Source organism: Radiomyces spectabilis (assembly GCF_025331425.1).
Source record: "Radiomyces spectabilis strain NRRL 2753 chromosome Unknown BYT42scaffold_3, whole genome shotgun sequence".
NCBI classification, from domain to species: Eukaryota; Fungi; Mucoromycota; class Mucoromycetes; order Mucorales; family Radiomycetaceae; genus Radiomyces; species Radiomyces spectabilis.
The window spans coordinates 2111455-2124611 of NW_026251928.1; the positions used below are offsets into that span (position 1 = coordinate 2111455).

At 43.0% G+C, this 13157-nt stretch overlaps 6 protein-coding genes across 6 annotated transcripts; 4 read left to right on the top strand and 2 right to left on the bottom strand.

Moving 5' to 3' along the window:
- Positions 1-352: 352 nt before the first annotated feature.
- BYT42DRAFT_561091 (uncharacterized protein) lies at positions 353-3992 on the top strand. The gene is made up of 9 exons (XM_051567323.1): positions 353-451; positions 511-559; positions 622-1531; positions 1608-1751; positions 1811-2934; positions 3060-3145; positions 3221-3685; positions 3763-3871; positions 3934-3992. Exons 1-8 carry the CDS (start codon positions 424-426, stop codon positions 3852-3854), a joined length of 2898 nt encoding a protein of 965 aa, XP_051426555.1. The 5' UTR covers positions 353-423; the 3' UTR covers positions 3855-3871; positions 3934-3992.
- A 1071-nt stretch (positions 3993-5063) lies between these two features.
- Positions 5064-6229, top strand: BYT42DRAFT_479951 (uncharacterized protein; the record flags this gene model as incomplete). Its single annotated transcript, XM_051563676.1, has 2 exons — positions 5064-5256; positions 5424-6229. Coding segments are annotated over 2 exons (999 nt in total), but the record flags the coding sequence as incomplete, so codon positions are not given.
- A 475-nt stretch (positions 6230-6704) lies between these two features.
- BYT42DRAFT_611752 (uncharacterized protein) lies at positions 6705-7561 on the bottom strand (the record flags this gene model as incomplete). Its single annotated transcript, XM_051571548.1, has 2 exons — positions 6705-7055; positions 7124-7561. The coding sequence occupies 2 exons, from the start codon at positions 7559-7561 to the stop codon at positions 6705-6707; spliced, it is 789 nt and encodes a 262-aa protein (XP_051426557.1).
- Positions 7562-9431: 1870 nt separating this feature from the next.
- Positions 9432-10712, top strand: BYT42DRAFT_528798 (cyclin-domain-containing protein). The gene is made up of 2 exons (XM_051565379.1): positions 9432-9661; positions 9737-10712. The coding sequence occupies exons 1-2, from the start codon at positions 9562-9564 to the stop codon at positions 10444-10446; spliced, it is 810 nt and encodes a 269-aa protein (XP_051426558.1). The 5' UTR covers positions 9432-9561; the 3' UTR covers positions 10447-10712.
- A 180-nt stretch (positions 10713-10892) lies between these two features.
- BYT42DRAFT_561109 (Tim10/DDP family zinc finger-domain-containing protein) lies at positions 10893-11538 on the top strand. The gene is made up of 2 exons (XM_051567325.1): positions 10893-11027; positions 11093-11538. Exons 1-2 carry the CDS (start codon positions 10930-10932, stop codon positions 11307-11309), a joined length of 315 nt encoding a protein of 104 aa, XP_051426559.1. The 5' UTR covers positions 10893-10929; the 3' UTR covers positions 11310-11538.
- On the bottom strand, positions 11538-12650 carry BYT42DRAFT_642911 (uncharacterized protein; the record flags this gene model as incomplete). The annotated part of the gene is made up of 5 exons (XM_051572593.1): positions 12493-12650; positions 12382-12427; positions 12208-12308; positions 11843-12148; positions 11538-11774 (listed from the first exon to the last, which is right to left on the bottom strand). The coding sequence occupies exons 1-5, from the start codon at positions 12622-12624 to the stop codon at positions 11538-11540; spliced, it is 822 nt and encodes a 273-aa protein (XP_051426560.1). The 5' UTR covers positions 12625-12650.
- Positions 12651-13157: the final 507 nt, after the last annotated feature.

Below are 13157 nucleotides of genomic sequence, written 5' to 3' on the forward strand. Positions count from 1 at the left end.
TCAACAAATGTTCGATTCTGGCTTTTTTTTCGAAAGATTGAAGAGCCGCATTGATGGAGGTTTAAAAATTCAGAAAATTTACCGACGACGAGCTTTCTTCCTGCGCATAACGCCACAAAAACGACGGACAAATGTTGTCAATGACGCACAATGGCGATCTCAACGATGAACTGTGTGCGAAAGGCGCATGGTGCGGTGGGACCTGTCGGATAATAATATACCGAAAGATGCTCGTCTAGGTCATGGTGAGGTCTGTAGAAGTTTTTCAGATAAGTGACGGTTGTTTCGCCGTGACAACTGTGAGTTGGGGGGGGGGGGAACCGTGCGCACCTTTTTTTTTTTTTTTTTTTTTTTTTTTTTTTGAACGAAATTCCCTTGCTTGTCTTTACAAAGTACTGGCAACCACCATTGGCATTGGAATTAATGGAATCTGCTGAACGAACAACATTGGGTATTAAATGCAGTAATGGTTTTAACAGAGACATATGAACTTATATGGATATCTCTCAGATTGTTCTCCCGGTAAAAAGTTCAGTGACCGGGATAATAAAGTGACAAGGTGAGCACAAGTACGAGGGCAAAAAAGAAAGTTGCAGAAAAACTCATATATGGATTCAAAAGTGTGGCTAGTTCTACAGACACGTCGGACGAGGATGGAGAAAGCGAACTACCTCCAAAAGGATTGACACGTTTCCGAGGGAACAGTCAAGATGAAACGGCCAAACCGGTAACCACGGCACCTGAAGGTGATACCATCACTCGGTTCTCCACAGAATCGCTTTACAGCTATAGCTTCACCCCAATGTCACGCATGATGAGAGCCGCCAAAAGCAATCGGCAGTCAATGGCTCGAGGAATGGATTGTGTGCACCGCATAAAGTATCGGCTGACGGATCGTGATAAAGGTCGTCGTTATTCGCAACCAAGCGCGTTGGACATGCGTCGGTGGAAAGACGCTTGGCAAACACAAGAGATTCCCGATGTTGTGAATGATCAAGGTCAAGGCAGAACACCATTGCATGATTTCATTACTGCAATACATACCAGCGAATATTCTCAGCACCGTTCCTCTTACCCTGCGGAATCCACACCTGCCTCTCCGACAACGGCTTGGGATCAGCAAGAAGCTAACGAAGCGGATGGATATCTTGCAGCCCGCCAAGGCAGCCTTGCAACAGAGCTCTCCCGCAATATTACTTTACCACCCATTGACGAGACAAAACCTGCTTCGATACCAGTTTCAGAGTTATCCCGATTACATCGATCTGTTCATGCTCCCACCCGATTCTTACCCCAAAATCAAGCCATCTTTACTACCAATGCGACAGGCAATATTTTACTTTTCAACGACATTGCATCGCTCTGTTTTGGCATTGAAAAATCATATGTCGGCAAATCTATCCTGGAAATGATCGAACCGCCTGTGCGGCAATCTATACGCGATACATTAAGCAGGAGCAGGGATGCCAACATCACAGCAACACGTGCTTGGAAATCAACACAAGGACTTGTACTTATATGTGGTTCTGTGGTAAATGGAAATGAGGTCGCCGAAAGGTGATACTGCCGATACCAGTATTGATACGTGGAATTGTATCTGTATTTAGGTACCTATCATTAAGGCCAACGGCACACGATCAGCAGCGTCTTTATGGTTAAAAGTGAAAGAGTCCGGGGCGGATGGTCCTGTATGCATATGGGTCTTTGAAGAAATATACGAAAGTTCTTTATCCGCGTATGTGGATGCCAAGGTAAGTCGTTTTGCTCATAGATGACGAAGCATTGCATTTATATAGTATGGTATGAATAGGGCACCATCATTGCCATATCTGGATTAATCAGAGAGCTGTACGGATATACAAAAAAGGATCTGGTCGGACAATCCATCCGCGTGCTTATTCCAGGGTTATCCGCTGGCGATATGGACATGGAAATGGAGAATATGGATTTCGAGATCATCGATCGGTATCGTTTCTATGGAAGCCAATCCAAATGGGGTGGCTGTTTCCCCGTAATGATTCACTCGCAGCAACAAATGAACCAGACGTATATCCTGAAGATCATCTCGCTACCAACGATTGCAGGAGTGGTTACGGTTCATTTGGACGGCACGATTCAGAGCACCAGTCCCGTACCGGCGAAATACCTATTTGGCTATCAGCCGGAGGAGATGATTGAAAAGATGAATATCAGCCAGCTTCTTCCCCAAATGCCGACATTAATACAGGAGCTGAAAGGAACCCCAGCTTTCATTGCGGAGGATATAATCAATAACCACACGTGCCGTCGCGTTCTTTCGCGTGCATCCAATCAACTACGATCTGGAGAATATTCGCATGGCTTATGCTCTATTCAGGCTGTCCACAGAGACAGGACAGTTTTTACGGTACAGCTTCAATTACGGCGAATCGAAAGCGACGGTGAATCGTTGCTGAGTATATGGGTGACCTACGATCGGCTGTATGCGAGTTCTCGAAGTTCCAAGAACAAAAATCGTGGTGATTATACTGCTACTCAAGATCCTCTTCCCCATCGATCGCCTGAAACGGATGCTTTGTCTGAGACAAAGCTCGAACATCGTAGTATTCCTACACCGTCATCGAGCGCTCCGCCAGAGGATGAGATGAGTCTAGGTGGGCCGAAAAGACGACCCATGTTGCGGCCGTATGGTATTACTTCCTACGGAAGTTCCACAAATGCGCTGTTGCCAGAAACTCGATTCAACAGCGATTCTGCATTACCGCAAATGAAAACGGAAGAGATTACACCGAGCAAATCAAGAGATCCTTTGGAAGATTATGTGATTGTGGGGACACTTGGTGAAGGCGCTTACGGGACAGCTAAATTGGCCTATCTAAAAGAAAACCAAGGTCAGAAGAAATGCGTCATAAAGTATATTGCCAAATCAAGGATCATTATTGATTCTTGGATCAGGTGAGTTTTTTTTTCTTTGTGTCCCCTTTGCATCGCGTGCGCGTTCCATCATACGATAATCCTTTGCACATCTTGTGTATCATGATAATGGTTCGATATTAAATGTTATTACGAAAATGTTATAGGGATCGCCAACGTGGATCTATTCCTTTGGAGATTCACATTATGTTAACGCTGCAAAGACATCCTCATGTGAATTGTTGCCGATTATGTAAGTATGGGCGTGAAGGGAAATTCCTGTATGTGATCAGGAAATTGACTGATTCACAAAATTGGGGTCTTGTAGTGAAATATCTTGAGGATGAGGACTATTATTTCATGATCATGGAAATGCACGGCGAAGGGATGGATTTATTCGATTATATCGAGATGAACGAGCATATCTCTGAGCGAGAAGTGAAAGCCATTTTTCGACAGGTGGCTGACGCAGTACATCATTTACATAATCACAATATTGTGCACCGAGATATTAAGGATGAGAATATTCTACTGGACGAAGATGGCACTGTTCATCTGATTGATTTTGGGTGCGCAGCTTATTTCCGGCCAGGCCGCACTTTTGACACCTACGCGGGAACGCTAGAGTATTCAGCACCTGAGATTCTCAAAGGCAATAAGTACGAAGGCCCACCACAAGATGTCTGGAGTTTAGGAATTCTGCTGTATACGTTAATATTCCGCGAAACACCTTTTTATTCTGTGGACGAAATTCTAGAGCATGACCTGAAGATATCAAGCATGCCGTATTCAGGTAAGAGTTGACTAAAAAGGACAGAAGAAAAAAGAATCACTCGATGTAACTTTTTGCGTAACCAACCCATTATGCAGGGCCAATGAAATTATTATCGTCAATGCTCAGTCGTGACCTAAAAAAGCGTCCAACGATCGAAATGGTGCTTCAGGATGAATGGCTGCGGTGATAAACCCCACATGGATGCTATAACTTATATATTAATCGATTTCATAAAAAGAAAAACAATAATTTACGGTGCTGATTACCGATAAAAAAAGCGCGCCATCATTTTTTTTTTTTTTTTTTTTTTAGCAGAACGGGGCGGAGTCTCGGCTTTGTGTGTGTGTTTTGTGTGCCTAAGCAATTAAAGTTTCGAGCACGTTGCTTGATTCCCGCGCAGGGTAAGCGGGAATAGTTTGGGATTGGTTTTGTGGATGGTGCGGATTTCCTGTTTGAATGAAGATCAACAGAAAGGGAGGAATCGAGTGACAAATCATTTTCAGTCGTACCAAATGTTGGCAATGAAAGGTCGGTTGTTCTTTTTGCCCAGGGATGCCCGAATATTTTTCTTTTTTCATTCGCCAATGTTGTTGTTGTCATCACAGCAGGTGACCACAATAGCCTTTTATGAATCAAACGGTCAATTTTTTAGTCAATGGGGTTTACCTAAACAGGTAATGACCACAGCAAATCCAGAAGCAGAGATTTTGTCCCGCTGTACATCACATAGGAACAGCTGACTCTCAGAATGATGCGGTCTTTTTTTTTTCTGCTCTTGAAAAGCAAATAGTGCAGGCCTATCCAGGTTTTTTCTCACGTCGATTATTTGGCATGAGGTACCCGTACTCGGATTTTCAGCCTAAAGATCTTATTACTTTTCCATTATTTCATTATTTTCAACAACCGAGATAAGATTAATTTTTTTTTTATCTGCCTGATGTTTCATTCCCTTGGGGTGTTGTCCTTTTGTATCACCAACATGTTTACATTTCTAATGCGACACACATGTCAACCGCATTAGCTGTACGAGATGCATGAAAAAGATGTGTTCAGTTATGCAGTATATTCACTGCGGACAAGTCAAAATAAGGGAAGGGCAGTCGACAAAAGAGAAGTGGACCACTGTTTTAGATGACGCTTAACTGCATTAAGTAAATCTGTGTCACCATGCTGGGTGCAACCGGCTGTCGTTGGCATAGTGAGCATGAAGTAAATAGAGTTTTTTCCAACAATCTGGCAACCCTTCCTTTTTGATTTTTTTTTCTTGCTTTGTTTGTTACCTCTGAGATTCATTCTTCAATTTTTTTAAATCCTTCCTTCCTCTTATATCCTTTTGATCTTCGCTTTTCCTTTTTCTTTTGGTTCCTTATTTTCTCTTCTTATATCCATATAAGCCATGGGTCGCAGTCGTCGTACTAATAAATTGCACATTCACCTCGAAAATGAGCACTTGATTATGCATGGATCTCCACATGAATCAGCCGGCTGCGTTCTTCGGGGTGTACTCAATCTTACGCTTAAAAAGCCTACCAGGGTGAAATCCATGATGATGCGCTTCACAGGAAAGATGAGCATTAGCTGGAACGAACGTACGTTTACTACTTTTTTGATCCGTTTTCTGGTGGGGAGGGGGTGGGGGTTGGGTTTCTCACCTTTACAAAACAAAAAAAATTTACGAGATCGCCAAAAAACTTTCTTCTTTTGCCACACATATTATCAAAAATAAATTACTCATAAGGATAATATATTTTTCTAGCGGTTGGAAAAGGACACGAACGGATGGTGAAGGAAGAAAAAATTATCATGCACCACCACTGGTGGTTTCTACCGATGCAAGCACAAATGTATCGTCTTGGCGCCGGAAGCCATCCCTTTGAATTCGAATTACCCCTACCGGGTAATTTGCCGGAATCAACCCAGGTTGCCAATCTGTACCTTGTGGATTATCAGCTCAAAGCGGTTGTGCAACGACCAACGTTTCTTCCCGATTATGTATCAAAACGTACATTGCATCTGTCACGTCAGATGCTGCCCCTTACACCTGACTTTATGGAACCGGTTTCTCTGCAGAATCAGTGGGTGGGTAAAATCGACTATGAAATCATGATGCCCACCAAAATTTACACACGCGGAGAAGATATCCCTCTGACGATTCGAATGACACCTTGCGTAAACAATCTGAAAATCCGGTTCGTCGCCTGTACCTTTAAAGAGTATATGACCTGCCGAGCGGCACACGGACTGTTTGGCGGAAAAACAAGGTCCCACAACCGCATCCTGCGTTACGTACGCGATGACAATTTAAACCACACATGTCGACGTGGTGTGCCCTGGTCTACTATCCTGCAGGTACCCGTTCCTCGACTGCCTGACGAAGTTCATTGTGATGTACAAACAGATGTGGTCCGGATTCGTCATAAACTCAAGTTCGTTTTATCCATCGAAAATACGGACGGCCATTTATCTGAACTACGCGCCGTACTTCCAGTGACGATTTGTGCCATGAAGCTCGCGGGTCTACCAGCATACGAAGAAACATGGCAATCGATGCCTTACGAACCAGCGCTCATGATGGCATTGCTGAGTCAACCAGATGGATTGGGAAGCCATAGCATGAATCTCGCACTCCGCCGCATCACTTTGATTGAAGATTCACCTGAAGAAACATGTGAAAGACGATCGTCTGCCATCAGAAACAGTTTGTACAGTATGGCCAGCAGCTTCACTTGTCACAGTAATACAAGTCATCTGCTGGCTTTGCCATTCCAAAATGGTACCAGACCTTCTTCGCGTCCCGTTTCCCGCTTTCTCACCTCTTCATTTCCCGAATCCAGCAACGAATCCTTGCCGACTTATGATGAACTACTGGCTATTTCTACATGAGAACCATTGGCAAAAAGCATCTTTTAATATAAATGCAAACAATCAAAAGCAAACCATCTCACATCAAGTTTCATCTCTTCAGAAAAAAGAAAAGACAAAACCCCCAAAAAAATGAATAAACAAATAATAATCATGAAAACAATGAAAATCTTATTTACATGCGTACGGGTACATTCTCCCGTTCCGTTGACGCTTCCGCTTCGTCTGTCTGTTCAGCATATTCGGTATTGGAGATGAACGTTCGGTAATTCAGCCCACTTCTCAGAAAGGCCATCAGTTCCACGACAAACCGTCGAGCTACCGTCAGTGTATCTGATTCGTCGTTGATCCACTCAGCTAGTTGTTTTAGCATGTCAAAGTCTTCTGTTACTGGTTCCGCAGCGGTGGATTTTTGCCGGTGCTTTTCATGTGGCATTAGCAATATGTGCTTCACGTGAGTTTCTATAAATGAATCGTGGTAATCTCCCATCAAGGCTGGAAGTTCTTTTCGCAAAAATGGCTCGATCTATCATGTGACGATGATGACTGGGTTACCTGTCCATCATTGGGAAGCTTCTTAACGACAATATTTACCCTGGGGATATGTTCTGGGGTAATGTATTTGACTTCTTTCAGCCTTGGCAGCGGCTTTGGATATGATATCGCAGGAATAGGTGTACGATAAATCTTTGCCCGACGTATTCGTTGCCTTTCCTCCGCCGTCAACGAAGGTAATTGCAAAGGTGGGTCATGCTTTTCATCGTCTGCTTTGGTAGACAGTTGATATTCTTGAAAGGTGTTCTTGTCGTCATCGATATTATAAATGAGACATTCAATGACTTGTTTGCATAACGGACAGCTTGGTAAAATATTGATCCAGTGACGGATGCACGAAAAACAAAACGAATGGTAACAAGGTCTTAAAAAGGTACGATTGACGTAAATCTGCAAACAGATCGGGCAACTCGGCGATGGCAAAGTATCGTCTTCTGATGCACGTTTTCGTTTTCTCGAAGTTTCGGAAAGTGCCATTGCCGAACAGAGGAAAAACCCTCCCCCGTCCCCCAAGCATGACAACGCCCAAAGGCATTGCTCAGTTTGGCAGCGACAGCCAATTGAAATCGCAAACATCACGTGTTACGTTGACCATTGGGCGAACGAGGATCATTGTTTGGATTGCATTTTTCCTGTTCTGCCGGCGCCTTCATTCCACAACAACTTTCTTTTTCGTCAAAACACAATGGGGTCCAAATTAAAGACAATGTCAACAACTAGTGCAACACATAATACGCAAATGGATAGAGATAGAGAAAAGCGGCGAAGAGCTGAAGGGAACGTTGGCAAAGAATTTCAAACTGTAAGGAATGATATGATACCCGACCAAACTTTTTGTTAGGTATCCAATTAACAAGACATTAGATTGATTTCGATACTATGGATATTCCTACTTTACGCAAGTACTGTCGTGTACATAATCTCACAATCAAATCGCCAACCGACAAAGAAGAACTCGTTTCGGCAGTATCCCGTCATTTCGCTAATCAAACAGTCAAGGAACTGGATACAATCACTTGCTTCTTATATACCGCACGCTACAGAGGTAATGTATAGCTGGAGTAACAGTTGCTGTAGAAATGAGAAAACTCAAAAAGACAAATTCTGCATTTTTAGATAGCGTTCTGCGTCTCCCTTTGCATATCTAAAAGGACGCTGCTGAGTTATTGACCCGTCCTCTCTCTCTTTCCCATTTTCCGTCTCCCACATTTTCCATTCTGAAATCGCAGCTAACTTAGCATGGTGCACCAAAGTATAAAGATACAACAATCTGAATCACTCTGATTATTCACGCTTTGTTTTCGATATCACTGCTTACACGGTATTTATTTGTGGCGTCGATCTATGCAACTGGAGAAATTAAGTGGCAAGAGAACAAACGCACAAATCACGAAGGATGGTTTTAATTGACGAATGGGATTACGGTAACGGGCCGCTACTAGGATTATTATTTATTATTCTACTGGAACAAGCGAAATAGCGGCATTAGATAGTATGACATTGGGTCAACACCTCCAATGATTTATCACGATGAGCAGAATTTGCTTCTGTCCTGGAAAGTCCTTGGACTATAGGCTGATAGTTTTGTATTAGGAAGCCTGAATTACAAAATGATAAGCCAAAAGGTCGTAACCCGAACGATATTCAGGTCGTTCGCTATTATGCTGATTGAACGAGATAAAGGCCGCAAATATCGTTGCCACTTGTCGTTCGTTCTCTTTCTGGATAAGCACCAAAGCTTATAGCCTTCTTTTGGGCATAGTTGCTAAACGGAAATGCTGTGAAACACCTTTTCAGGGGTTCGGGTGATTCCTGATGAGATTGCTATGGTATCAATTTTTTTTTGCCGCACGTTGCTTTACTGAATTCCGAAAATTACGGTTGATAAATAGGAGCACGTAGCCGTGAGGGACGCTTGGAAGCTTTCAAGTTGTTCCTTTGAAACGGTTATCGCGCGCTCGCTTTGAATATCTTGTATTCACACAAAAGCTTCATCCCGTTTAGGAAATGCCTCATATAACATCCGACCATGGTTAATACATATTACAGGATAGCTGTAGTGATTCAACTTATGTATCTTTCCGTACGCGTAAATGTGTACCCTCGACTTGACTCGACCTATTTCCTGGCCATCGTCTTTGATGTTGCTGCGTAAAATGATAATTCCATGGAAAAAGATAAAACGAAAAAAAAATCAAATCACCAATGACATCATCATCAAATTTCAATTTGAGAGGCGCGGAGACCGAGTGGCTTCGGCGGCTTCCTGCAGAGTCAAGCTCCAACTGTGGAAACGCCAGCCTTCACTTGTGCGTTTCTATCTTTTTCTTTTTTTTTTTTTGTTTTTGGGGAATTTTACCTCGTTTGGTTGCCCACATACCCGTGTCTTACCAATCTAAAAGAAAACAAGGAAGTGAGTGACTCACCGTCGTCATTTTTCATTCCAGACACACTGCGTCGCCATCCCGCTTTATGTCATGGCGCAATCAACACAGACGGCGGTGCCGACCATGAATGTGATTCTTGTACCCGAGTATTATTACGCGGTCGACATCAACTACTTGACGCATATGATTGGTAAAGTGGTTGGACACCTGTTAGTTGAATGTATGTGTCAATGGGCAAATACTAACCACCATTTTGTGAGGACAGCGGATATGCTCGGTCGATTGATAACCCACAACGACCTTATTCCCCTAACGCCCAGCAATCTAACCCGCTTCCATTCCAGGACGCCGCCCAATATATCACTCAGTGACTACTTGCGTCGTATTGTCAAATATACTTCAGTCGAAAAGTCCTGTCTCCTCATTCTGCTTATTTATATCGATCGTGTATGCGAGCTTCATCCTCAGTTTACAATATCTTCTTTAACGGCCCATCGATTCCTAATTACAGCCGTTACCGTATCCTCGAAGGCGCTGTGTGACTCTTACTGTACCAATACACATTACGCGAAAGTGGGAGGTATTTCCACACAAGAGCTGAACGCATTGGAGCTAGAGTTCCTCACTTTGATCGATTGGCATCTTGCGAGTACTGGGCCTATCTTGCAGCAATACTACGCAAACTTAGTACAGCAGCATCCGTGTTACGAACGCATGCGGTCCGAGCCATCGTCCGTTTCAGAATCATCGACTTCAACAAGAAAAAGACGACGAAGCAGTAGTGGCGATGCTAAATCACAGCCAGAGAAAAGTCCATCCAAGGGGTCAGACCACGTGATAGAACATAAAAACGCGATAGAGCATAGAAACGATTCGAGTAACCTTGGAAATGGATCAGACATCGTTGGCGAAGAAGAGATTATGCACCATTTCAGCCAGTTACTCGATGATGACAACATACCCTATATTGCATGATCTGGTTGCCAAAAATTTTGGAATCTCACCTTGTTTTGCTTGGAACGCCTGCCTTTCTCCCGCCCAAATTCATCCCATGGAAAAAACGCGGGCGTTTTTTCCGCTATTCTTTAATGTTGCTGAAAAATTATTTATCCTTTTTTTTTCTTATAGTTATCATTGTTATGCAGATTGTATATATTGGGTTTTTTCTTCCTCAAGCAGAAACGAAGAAGATAATAACATAAAATTAACGGAATTCATACCATTTTTGGAGTTCTATCAAACGAACGTTGTTATTACTCACATAGAGCGTTACATATAAACAAAAAGAACTTGCTCTCGCTTGCCATAATGTGCAAAATGTGCTGGCAATCGTTTGTGGGCGTAATCCATGGCATTTGATAGAGATTTGTGACTTACAATCTCAGACTCAGAAAAAACTTCGATTTCGATTGTGTGATTTTACCAGTTCTTCTATTTTAAAGTCTTAAATAATCCATCATGAGCATGTGGGGAAGTTATTCGCAGACTTATGTCAATCCCGAGAACCTGGTTCAAGCCGAACAGGAAGTGGATTCTTTTATGCAACTATATAACAAGTATGTATAATTTGAGACACCCACGAAATCCGGTTATAGAAAAGCTTTGCTCAAACATGCCTTAGAATCTTGGACCGATGCCAAGTCAAGTGTATTCCAACCAACTACCATGAACCTGAACTTAATAAGGGTGAAATGGTTTGCATTGACCGCTGCGTCGCAAAATACTTTGCTGTTCAGAAGTTGCTCAGTCAAAAGATGGAACAGAATGCTGGCAGTCCATCAGCAACAGGTTCCGCCACTCCCTCCACAACGGAAAGCGAGTTTTCCAATATGCTTTAAAACGATCTTGTCGACAGGCGCCCTCTGATGACTCAATAATTTCAAAACTATCGACTCGCTCCCAAACCACACGCGTACGTAGATACAACTTTTATCGTACGCATAGTGGGTATAGACACAAACATAGACACCTCGACATGCAATCCCTTTCATACCACTGTTTGTTTTGGCTTCATCTGTATTATAATGATAAAAATTGGTTTCTGCTTTTTGGATGCGTCCACGCGCTCATCGTTTGCTTGTCCATCGTTCGATCAGTGATTTCGTTATTTGCGCTAGGCTCTTTTCGGTTGATCTTGAAGGGGCCGTCTTTTCTTCTAGTGCCTCTTCTTGCGTTCCTGGGCGTAGATTCATCATACCAGGGATCATGGGCGCTACCGGACCTGGTGGAAGGAAATTGCTGGGCCCTCGTGCGATTCGAAATAGTTTCTGCGAATAGGACCATAGGCAGATAGCCCAATATATCTGCGTACGGACAAAGATCAGTTACTCAGGGCACGGGGCTAATAATGAGAGGTCATGCAAAACATTACATAGCAGATGGAAATTACGATAAATATCGCAATAGCAAACTTCATTTCGTCCTGCCAGAGCTTGTTGCAGTTGTAGAAATCCCGACTTCCTTGACTGGGGGTGAAACTGAACTGTAATTGTGTGCCGTTGACCGTCTGCGCGGATACGTGTTCGTCCACAATGTTTCGAGACTTGCTCGCACACCAGTCATAGTATTGCTGTTCTTGCATGCCAAATATCACGATCGTAACGAAGAAATCGATAATGAATACACATACTGTAAACCACATAGCTCGATGCGCATGGTGTAATGATCGTAGTGAATCCTAAGCGAGCAATAGTTCATATCAACCATCGTCTTTATCAACATTTTAATCAAACCTACCGAAAACAGGGCGAATAGGGTATAAAAAGCGATCAAGGCGAAAAGCAAGCATACTCCTCCCTGCACCATCAGCGTTTTGTGATCCAGGTGTGAAAAGAAAGCTAAATCATTCATACTTATCGTCAGTAAGAATACTTGGGCTGTGTGATCTCCATTGGCTATTTGCATGCTTACGACTTCGACTTTGGAAAGCTAATATACAGGCATATAAATTTACTCCCTTCAAAAAACCAAAATCAACTGTTATTGGGTGTAGCAGCATCCAACAGAGCCCTTGTAGCCTACCATCCATATACCGCAAGCAATGGCACAGCCACCTCGCAGGGACATGCAACCGCAAAACTTTCGTGTGAACGAGTGCTTGGCATGAAATGCTTCTACGCGTTCTTCAGGCTGATATAACCACCAAAACACCATGATAGGAGAGTCAAAGCAATAAGAAAATTTCAAATAGAAGAAAAAAAAATCCTATAAACACATGCGTATGTTTTTTATTCATCCGCTTCTTTAGGTTATGTGTTACCAAAACAGCTTGCTTATTCTGGTAACTTGACGATCATGAACATAGTTTATACAATGAATGTAGACCAGTTTAAATTACAAGAAAATACACAAACCGTGATCAATAAAATCACAGCATCATTTTTTTACGTGGACCTTCCACAGCCCCATCAGCATCCATTAACTTCATCAAGTCATAATCACGTTTCAATGGCTGCTTCTCTTGCGCTAGTTCGTCTGCCTTTTGTTCGTTCGCATCCACAGTCGGCTCCACTTGATGGATGTTTTCCTTCATTTCTGTAACCTCTGGTGCCGGCTTGATCGGGAAAACCATTTCAATTTCTTTGACCTTAACAAACTTGATGATGCTCTTGTACCATGATTCTCGCCCCGTAGCCCCTATCACTACGGGAAACAATGGTCTCCGCGTTCTTCTCAATCGACTCCAA

What these genes read in the sequence shown, in the direction of transcription:
- BYT42DRAFT_561091 (XM_051567323.1), top strand. Translation starts at nt 424, where the DNA reads ATGGAATCTGCTGAACGAACAACATTGG. An exon ending in TGCTGAACGAACAACATTGG is followed by an intron (nt 452 to 510) that starts GTATTAAATGCA and finishes GATATCTCTCAG; the next exon opens with ATTGTTCTCCCGGTAAAAAG. An exon ending in ATTATTGATTCTTGGATCAG is followed by an intron (nt 2,935 to 3,059) that starts GTGAGTTTTTTT and finishes AAAATGTTATAG; the next exon opens with GGATCGCCAACGTGGATCTA.
- BYT42DRAFT_528798 (XM_051565379.1), top strand. Translation starts at nt 9,562, where the DNA reads ATGGCGCAATCAACACAGACGGCGGTGCCGACCATGAATGTGATTCTT. An exon ending in CTACTTGACGCATATGATTG is followed by an intron (nt 9,662 to 9,736) that starts GTAAAGTGGTTG and finishes TTGTGAGGACAG; the next exon opens with CGGATATGCTCGGTCGATTG.
- BYT42DRAFT_561109 (XM_051567325.1), top strand. Translation starts at nt 10,930, where the DNA reads ATGAGCATGTGGGGAAGTTATTCGCAGACTTATGTCAATCCCGAGAAC. An exon ending in TTTATGCAACTATATAACAA is followed by an intron (nt 11,028 to 11,092) that starts GTATGTATAATT and finishes AACATGCCTTAG; the next exon opens with AATCTTGGACCGATGCCAAG.